General features: G+C 36.0%; 1 protein-coding gene across 1 annotated transcript; it reads left to right on the top strand.

The window, feature by feature from the left end:
* The first annotated feature begins 477 nt into the window (after positions 1 to 477).
* Positions 478 to 6,985, top strand: LOC131857696 (uncharacterized). Its single transcript, XM_059210396.1, has 4 exons — positions 478 to 951; positions 5,929 to 6,351; positions 6,617 to 6,757; positions 6,854 to 6,985. Exons 1-4 carry the CDS (start codon positions 478 to 480, stop codon positions 6,983 to 6,985), a joined length of 1,170 nt encoding a protein of 389 aa, XP_059066379.1.
* The last annotated feature ends 3,285 nt before the right edge of the window (positions 6,986 to 10,270 follow it).

Genomic DNA, 10,270 nt, shown 5'->3' with positions numbered 1-10,270 from the left:
AAGCAACTGAAACAAAAGGAACTGGACACTCTTTCACCAGTAGAGCTAATAAATGAAATAACTCAAGAAGGAAATCTTAGTAATGTTGATAAATTCTATCATTCTTTCAAGGATTCAGATAAGGATATTATTGAGGAAAGTATTATTTTGTATCTAGACATATATAAGAACGTTCTTATTGAGGTTGTAGATGTTCTTCCTAATGATTTATACTTGAGACTTGAAGCAAGGAGATTGTCTGTTATGGAGTTAGATAAGAAATTGAAGGTTGAGGCACTGTTAGCCGTTCATCTTGTTAATTCCAAGCAAGAAATAGATGACTTAATATCTGAAGCTAACAGGACTGTTTTTGTGAGTGGTCACCAACAAGTTAGTCTTATGGCCGGTTGAGTAAAAGAGATTACAGATGAAACAAATGACAAATGGGATATATTCTTTGTTGAGAAGGAGAAGAGGGAAGAGAAAGATAGACAAAAAATGGATAAATCATTTACCAAAGTATATAAGAAAATAGATAAAGGCAAGAGTAAGGTTGGCAGTGTACCTGACATCACAATTAAGGACAACTTACCACCGCTGGCACAGGACACCCCACTGGTAGTATCAGAGGCACCAGCAGAAAAGGAAAATGAGTCTGACAAAGAAAAGATATCAGAGGAAGTGAAAACAGATAATGTTGATTCCGAGTCAGACATTCTATTCACAATGAATGTTGACACTCAGGGCATCAATATTGTATTGGACAAGGAAACTGCAAAAGAAAAGAAATTTGATGCTATAAATGTTGAGAAACCTGAATCACCGGTCAAGAATATTGACAATCAGCAAAATATTGAGATACCGGCAGGAAAAGAAAAGGAACAAGAACAAACACAATTAGAACCGACAGTAAATAAGAATGAGGATAAAAGTGAAAAGAAGGAAGAGAAAGTGGATAAGGAAGAGGTTAAGGTAACTGAGCAAGTATCGGAGAAGAGAAGAAAGTTATTGTAAAACCTAGTACTCCTCCTAGTACTTCTACTATAGATTACAGACAAACAAATGTTACTGATGTATTATTATATTCCATCAAGAAGATAATAGAATGCAATGCCTTAGCATTTAAGGCTATTGATGATTCTTTACCAATTTTGCAAATGATTGCACCGGTGTGCAAGGTTGATCACATTGTTGGGTCTATAGGTAAATTGGACACATTGTCCAAATTCATTTCTTCTAACATTCAAACTGTAGATAAGATAAATGAGGAGACCATTAAGGAAAGAATTAATAAGGAGAAGGATGAATTCTTTGACAAAACAATAAAGGATTGCACACAGCGTATTGATTCATTATTACCGACATTTAATTCCACCATTCTGGAATACAAGGAATTGTACAGGGAAGCATGTAAACCTCACCACCTAACAAAAGATATTGATGAGAAAATAAAGAAAACACGGAAATAAATTGACGACATTGCTGCCAATATGATTAGTTCTTTGGAACTCACATCAGTTTTGGATCAAGAGATAGCTAATTATGAAGAGAAGATTGAGAAATTGGAAAAGGAAAAAGCAAGGCTAAAGATGAAAACCCAGGAGTTAAAGAACAAACTTGGTCCTACATTGGATAATTTGTTAACACACAGGAATGAGCTATCTAAGGCAACTATTCAAGGGGAAATATCACAGGAGCAGCAGATGCATTATCTCACCGGGATGATCCGACAAACAAAGACTCTAATTTTTTACAGTACAAAGTTTTTGCAAGGTCTTAACTTGGTTTTGGCGGATATTTTTCAGATTGTACATAACCGGCTACAAGGTTCTAGGTAATTTTTTATTCTTTTGACATCCTTTGTCATTGATTTCAAAGGGAGAGTAGTGTAATGAGAAAAATATACAGAAGGAGGTCATTTGCTCAGGGGGGGAACTCTCAGTTTTTGGGCTTCAAAATTTGAACATCAGTTTTGGATGTTTCTCACGAGTGTTGCCATCAATGTCAAAGGCGGAGATTGTTGGCATTATACACTCAGATGAGAATGGTTGATGTTGTCATTTATGGCAACCAAATGGTAACAGGGTTCAAAGGTTCTACCAGCAACATACTTCACCTACCAGCACCGGCAGTTACTATAAGGTTATTCACACTGGCATCCAGTTACACCGGCAACAGTTCATACCAGTAGTCCAAGCCGACTTGGAATTAATATTTTTTATGTGAATTGTATTATAATGTAATATTATATTTGTATAGCCGACATGATGTATTGTAAAGAATCATATATGTATGAGATCTTGTAGGTCATTTGAATAGTGTGAGAGTATGTATGTAGGTATGTATGTAAGCAGTATATGAAAGCGAATAATTGTATATGCATTTTGAAGTATTTTCTTAAGAGTGAATATGCAGAGAAGAGTGAAGCAAGGTTTTGGCAGAGGTATCAGAAAGAGCTTAAACCGGTACTGAATCCATCATTGCAGATGCTATTTTGAGAAGTACATTGTTATTGGATTTAACCATCCAATTGTGTAGTCAGTGACACTCCATTTTTGTATTGAGTAGTGAGCTCTAGGCAGTTGGCCTTCCTGCATGTGCAGGCCCCTATTGTACTAAGTAATATTTATTCATATTGGCCACTGAGTAAATATTGTGGGTCACAAATCCCACTGAGGTTTTTCCATTACTGGGTTTCCTCACCAAAAATATTTGTGTTATGGTTTGCATTGATGCTTATTCTTTTGTTTCTCTTTACTGCATTATTACTTGCTTACCGTTCTATTAATTTGGTTTGTAAAGTTACAAATAATTTAAATCTTTCATCCACCGATTAGACACTAATTCACCCCCACCCCCCCTCTCAGTGTCTTTGGGACTAACCAAATATCTAACAATAAACATGTATGTTTCAATTGTCATAAGCCAGGACATACTACTAATATTTGTAAAAGAAGATCTAATGTTACTAATGGTTATAGACCTAATACATATCAAGGATATAAGCCTAGAACTTTTAATGGATATTGTTACACTTGCAACATGCATGGGCATAGAGCTGTTGAGTGCAAGTATGGAGCAAATAATCTGGGACCTCACATGATTCAAAGGTTTGGTGGTGGTTCGCAAAGAACCTTTAATGACTGGGGAAGTCCTAATTGGCAGGACCTTGTGCTAACCGGTCTAGCCCCTATGAGATGGAAAAAAGGATGAATGTGGTTTGCACAATTTGTCATAATTATGGTCATGTAGCTATGAACTACAGAAGAAGGACTAGTAAAGGCAATGTTGGACATTGGAGAGCATTTGGTATGGCTTGTTATCATTGTCATCAACCAGGACATATTGCAAAGTTTTGCAGAGCAAAGGTGACTCAACTGGTAAATCAATCTGATGATAGAAAAGGGAAGATGAAAATTGATGTGAAGGAGACCGGAGCTGAAATGAACAAAATCTGGAAAAAGAAGGATGATGAGAAACCATCTAAAGATCTCAATTCTTCACCTAGTGTGGAGAACCCTTCACTGACAAACTAAGCTTAGGGGGGAGCTTAATGTTAGATCTATTTCAGAACCCTCTGAAGGACCATGAGGTAAGTTAAATCTGCATACTTTGATGCATTATGATATTGAGAATTGATTTTATGATCAAATTGGTAGGTTTGATGTGTTATGAGAACCGGTAGTATGTTAAAAGATATTTTAGGGTTTTACTGCTAATAGCATTTAATGCGATAGATAATGGGCAAATAAAAAGAACTTTGTGAATGTCATTTGTCACTTTGGATTCTTGTGAACACTTGGAAAAGAGAAAAGAGCAAAGAAAATTTTGGGTTTGCGGCATCTAACTGGATTGATAGAGATTTCAGGAGATTTGAAGTGATCCACGATCGGTAATTGGCAAGAGAACATTGTCGGTGTCAAAACGCTAGTTGTGAAAGCAGTAAGAGGTATTTATCTGGAAAAACCTATTTTCTATATTTGAAGTTTGAATATTTGAGAATGGATACCCCACATCTAGTAGATGTTACAGACAGACCTCATCCTGAATTTAAAAGGCACCCATTTAAGTCTGTTGAAACTAATCCTGTCAGAGCCCTATCCAGAGTTACCTATGGAGTGTTACATGTAGAAGATGTTAGATATTTTTATCATTGCAAATTGGAGGATCTTGGTATTTTTGCAATCTATAACCAATATAAATTGCTATGTGATAAGAACAGAGTGGTAAAGGAACAATTTAAGAAGGTTACCGAGAAAGGTTTTCACCATGCACTAAATTCCATTGATGATTTTGATGGTGAGCATGTTAGATATGTTCATATCAGGATTCACGACCAATTTATTTGGCTCGACAAACCACATAAGATTACAAAGAATGATGTTGAAAGGATAACTAATTCAAGATGGGATGGAAGAGAAATGAAAGTGAATAATATTAACAATCCGACAGTTAAATATGCTTCAATAGTTATTGGTTACCGGATATATCATTCTAGCAGGATAAATAGCATCCCTGTGGCAACCATTCATATTGGATACCGGATGATAAAGGAAGATGTTGATTATGATTTTTCTGAGGCATTGCAAAGTCAATTGATGTTGAATCTTGAGTCCATCAAGAAGGATAAGAGATTGAAGTTTAAATTGGGACTGTTGATCATTGGTTTATTTTTCTACTATCAGAATTGTTTTCTCGGTATCGATGATGTTCAGTGGTCTAAGGACACACCGACACTATTATAGATGAAGAACAGCATTATAATGTTGGGTAATGGTTTTGATAAGATTTCATTGGAGTATTTTAAAGATTTTTAGAAGAAGATGCATGCAAGAGAAAGGTTACTGGAGAGTATTGTCTAGAAATATAAGGACACAATTTGTTTCATGGTTGATAAAGATACATGTATGATGGAGGCAGATGATCCTAGGACAACTTGGGTGATGCCTATGGGTTATGAATTTGAGGCAAATATTTTGGTGGCATATGCAGATCACTTGTTAACTCAACCAGTAGATACAACTATAGAAAGATTTGGTGCCTAAAAGGAGAAATCTCTACATGTGCACTCTGAACTAAATAAACTGGTAATTGAAAATAAAGTGAGAAAGGAAGTGGAGGAATTTGTTGAACAACAAGGTTTTACAAAGGAATCCATTGTAGAAGCAAGATCAAGACATGCAGCACAATAGGCAGGTACATCAAGTGTCCCAACTGGTACCTCCATCGATATGAAAACAAGAAATGAAGATGCAAAGATTAAGAAATAGAAACCTGTTGAAACAAAGAAGGAGAATCCTTCCAAGATACAATTCAAGAGAAAAGGAAAAATCATTAAACCCCCTACACCTAAAGCACCAGTAACTACAGGGAAAAGGAAAAAGGAACAAGCAAAGAAACTGGTAGTTGCTGATGAAGAAGAAACCGAATCAAAAGGTGAGAAGAAAGCCTTAAGAGCTAGTGGTAAGAGATCAAAGGATGTTGGAACTTCCATTGTCAAGACTGTAAAGAAACAAGTAACAAAACTTACATCTTTTGAAAAGATAATTATGCATGTTAAGGAGTATGGTTTATTAACTGTTGTGAAGAAGCTTTATGATAATTTTGGTGAGGATGAACAAAGACGGATAGAGGGTAGTTGTTTTCATGACGAATAAATACACCAAAGCCCTAATTGAATTGCAAGGGATAATTTCAAATTCTTTATATAATAAGATTAATGCAAGATGGCAAGCTACTATGAAACAAGACAAAGAATGTATTGAATTCATTCTTAAAAGTCTACAACCTGAAGCTACAAGAGAGGAGATAGATGAAATTCTTGCAAAGGTAAAATCATCTTTCAGATCTAAGGAAAGGTTGACAAGAATATTAATTGGTGAGACCCAATCAATTCATACGAAAACTGAGCTGATATAGAAGAAATTACTTGGTTTGATTACTGATAAGGAAGAGCAACCGGAGAAGTTTGAGACAGAAAATATTCTGGACAATGTTGATATCAGTGATTTTACACCTGATGAGATTGTTATGGAAGACCAATTGGTAGATGATCAACTAGTCAATACACAGACAGAGACAATTGTCATTACTGATGATGACATCGATACTAATGATGTTGATGCAATTGATAGTGTAAATGAGCAAGTTGATGATGTGCAAATGTATGAACAACTACAGGGACAAGAAGAGAAGAAAGATGGAGAAGACAAGAGCTCTGAAGAGCCACCGGTACATACACAGACTGTTTCACCATTGGTAAATGACAGTAAAAAGAATAAGGAAGAAGAAAAGACAGAAGAGAACACAGAGGATAAACCTAAAGAGAAGAAAGAGGAAGAAGAGAAGGAAACAAAGAAGTCTAAACCTAAAGTGACACCTCTATCCTTTACTTCTAAGAAGAAAATTGATGATGATGAGGACGATGATGCATTAAGTATACAAGGACCCATTAATATGGATATGCTGAGTTCTACAAAATTAAGCAAGATTGCCACCACAATGCAATATAGAGCAACGAAGAAGATACTAAAGGAACAACAAAAAGAAGCTGCGAAAAATCAAACATGCAGTTGAAATTTTGTCGAGCTTATTACCAAAGATTGATATAGACAATTTTGCTACACTGATTGATAAGCTAGGTCAATTGGTTAATGATGTTGGGGAACAAATGAAAACATTTGAGGATGCAGCATATGTTTATGTAGAAAAGGAGTATAAGAAGCTAAGGACAAAGCAATTAATGAAAGATATTGATAAACCTAAAGTTGCTTTGACTGTTAATAAGGATCACTTGATGGAAGCATTGGATACTAGTGATAAGATCCTTTCTCCTGTGGAAAAATTTTCTTTATTTTGTGATGATTTGGTAAAGAAAAAGAAGGAAGCAGAAAAAGAACTTAAAGTTCTAAGTGATTCATTTAAGCCCCTGAATGATTCTGCAATATACTATGGACGGTCCATTGTTGAACTTCAACATAAGTTGAAAGCTTATGAATCTGAATAGGTAAAGAGAACAACATCCCTGCAGGAACTACAAACACTGTTGATATCGAAAGTTGAAATCTTACAGAGAGGGTATAAAGAGTCAGAAGCTATTCTTGCTACCCTGGAGATGAGAACTATCGATGCCATGGAGGATCTTGTTGGGTTGATGAGGACACAAGTGGAGATAATCAGCACTATTTTGGAGACCTGGCATAATGATCAGAAGTAGTTGAACTCTCATTTTAGTGATCTTTCTATAAAATTTCATTGTAAAAACATTTTGAACTCCTATATCTATATATGCTATGCAATTTTGATGCAATTTTGATGTAAATGTATTTATCTTTTCATGTATTTACTTTCCTTTGTCATTGTTGTAAAACGGGGAGTAGTTGTTGAAAAGAGTCAAAATTTTGTTGTAATAATAATGGGAAGTAGTAGTATGAGTCTTGTAGTTAAATTTTTGTAATAGCATGTAATTGCTAAGGGGGAGTATGTGTCATGAATAGAGTCAATTTTTGTATTGTACACTTAGACAAAAAATTTCCTAAGTGTTCCATCAGTGCCAAAGGGGGAGATTGTTGGCTTGATGTTGATGTTTTGATGTAAAGAGTTGATTGGTGACTTGTTTTATATTTTCATTGATGGAAATTATGTTTTATAGTCACATAAGTCTTGTAAGAAACCCGATAGAGAAGGCAGTTTAACAGTGAACCAGCAAATAGGTCTTCCAATGGTTAACAGGAACATAGTTGCATTCAAGCAACCGGTACAGATGATTGATGAACAGTTGGATGATGTAATTTTACAGGAGTGATGGACATAGGTATTTGGTGTTATATTCATGACCGCATTAGCAGATTCAACAGGATGATCGAGATTTGATGTACAGAGGAGGCTATCTGGAAGAACACTTAATCGGTAGTGATAAAGTCACTAAGATCGGTAAACCAGTACAATTTTGTTTTATTTTTGGTTTGTTATGTCGGTAGCTGACATAAGTTCGGCGTGTAATGTAAGTTTGTCTAGATTCATTGAACCTAGGAAATTTTTCCAAGGTTATGAGCCGACTAAGTTTATGTCTATAAAAAGTGTGATGAGTTATGAGATGATGTATGGGATCAAAGGCAAATATTGAGATTTTGATTGTGCGGTGATTAGTGAAGCTTTGTATTGATGTGTTGTTGAAGTTTTGGAGGAACTTAAGCGGATCTTATCAAACACAGAAGTGTTATATGAAGATCATTTAACTTTTGTTATCCTAATAGTTACAATGGCAAAATCCCTTAACCGGGTAGGTCCTGACATGCCTTAATCTATAAATCCCTTAACAAAGTAGCTCAACATCTGAGTTTAAATCCTCTTGCGAGGTTTCTCCGCATAGGGGATAGCTCCTAACAAGGCTAATCATAGCAAATCCCTTCACTAGGTGACTCCTAATAGGGCATATTTGTAAGACCTTAACTGGTCAGAGATTTCTATTCTACAGATAGTGAATCTTGTGAGTACTAACTCACACCATGGTTTTTCCCTTTTGGGTTTCCATGTATAAATCATTGTGTTATGGTTGGCGTGTTTTATGTAGTGTTTTCTTATGTGATTATTTTCCTTGCATGCCTATTTATTTTAAGGTTGTTAAGAGGTGTAATCAAATTCTTAACATTTTTCTTGCACTGATTCATCCCCCCTCTCAGTGCCTTATACATTTTTCACCAATCTCATGTGGTCCCTTTGAATTCGTACTCTTGCTTGCAGGATGGGGAGGAACCATCCACTTACTTTTTTCTTTATCCCACACAACCTCACTGTGTCCTCAAAATCTCTTGTGAGATGGTGGGGAAGCATGTGCTTTACTTTGTTTTACTTTCCCCACAAAGCCCCTTGACTACCTCTTTTTTTCCTCGTGGGGTAGCAGGAAACATTGCCTGCACCATGTGTTTGTTACCCTGCATTATAATTACCTGGTGTTGATTTCCTTTGTGAGGTAGCGGGGAGAGACCAAACTTTGCACTAGATGGTGGAAACAAAGGGAAAATCGACTATTAACGACCACATCGACCCTTAAGCAGGTAGTCTTAAGTGAATGTGACTGCCCTAGCAAGTCAATTCAAAAATTAAAAAAATGGAGTTTGTAAGGATAAAAAAGGCCCCTCCAGCATACTGCCAACAAAATTCGCATAACGCACAAGTTAACCAGGTGCGCATAACACACAGGTTATGCAAAAAATTTAGATTTCTTAAATCGGTTATCTTTGAGTGAGGGTTGATAGAAGAAGGTCAATGGGTTCTCTATATCTATCATCATATGCATTAAAAGGATTGGCATTATGGATTTTGCATCATTATCAAATACTTAACAAAGAGCATAGTAAGTCTTCACAAAGTAATCTTCAAAAGTGTCCATTCCAAAAGGCTCTTTCTCTAAAGTTCAAATTGGAATTGAAATTTTACCAAAACCTTTTTCTTTGTGCTTGGGAATCGTCACCATTTTATAAATATATTTGTTTTGGGTAAATGCACCAAGCTGTGATACCAAAAAGGTCCCACTTTTTACCTTTTCATAAAAATGCATCATTGGCATGAAATGGTCATCCAAACCTTCAGGCTGGATGCCCAAGGAAAATCCAACCCAAAGGGTTGGTATTCTCCAATGCAAACCATTTGGCGAGTGTCAAATATATAAATGAAATATAACATTTTTTTCTTTCTTATACTTTATGTTATATTTTATGTATATATTGGCAAGATGTTTGAGAGTGGTTTCAGCTCTATAAGAGTTATAATGTAGATTATATTTTTTAGAGGATTGTATAAAATTTCAGACAGTCAAATTTTAGTGATCAACATGCTCTTATCATCTTTTCCTCTCTCTATGTCACTCTCCATATCTCCCCCAAACTCTTGGCCTATATATCTCTCTATCACTCTTTCTATGACCTCTTTCTACATCTCTCTACCTCACCTTCCCCCCTTACCCCCATATCTATCCCTCCCTCCCTCTCTCTCTCATATTCTCTCTCCCTCTCTTATTGTTTCTCTCCCATCTCTTCATTCTCTCAATAATTATCTTCTCCATCCCACCCTCTCTTTCCCCATCCCTAGGTCTCTCCTTCCATCCATATTTGCCTCTATACCTCTCTCTCACTATATCATTATCAACCTCTCTACCCCCATATCTCTCTCACTCTATCTCTCCACTAATTCTATTGTCTTCTCTCTCTAGAATCTAGGACTTATATCTCTTCCCTCTCTAGTTCTTTACCTCCCTCTCTACCTCTCTCCTTGCCTCCTTACCCCTCTTTCT

Source organism: Cryptomeria japonica, chromosome 8, assembly GCF_030272615.1.
Source record: "Cryptomeria japonica chromosome 8, Sugi_1.0, whole genome shotgun sequence".
Lineage (NCBI taxonomy): Eukaryota > Viridiplantae > Streptophyta > Pinopsida > Cupressales > Cupressaceae > Cryptomeria > Cryptomeria japonica.
This window is presented reverse-complemented; position numbering and strand designations above follow the sequence as displayed.

What these genes read in the sequence shown, in the direction of transcription:
- LOC131857696 (XM_059210396.1), top strand. Translation starts at nt 478, where the DNA reads ATGGATAAATCATTTACCAAAGTATATAAGAAAATAGATAAAGGCAAG. An exon ending in TGGATAAGGAAGAGGTTAAG is followed by an intron (nt 952 to 5,928) that starts GTAACTGAGCAA and finishes ATTACTGATAAG; the next exon opens with GAAGAGCAACCGGAGAAGTT. An exon ending in AACCTAAAGTTGCTTTGACT is followed by an intron (nt 6,758 to 6,853) that starts GTTAATAAGGAT and finishes GATTTGGTAAAG; the next exon opens with AAAAAGAAGGAAGCAGAAAA.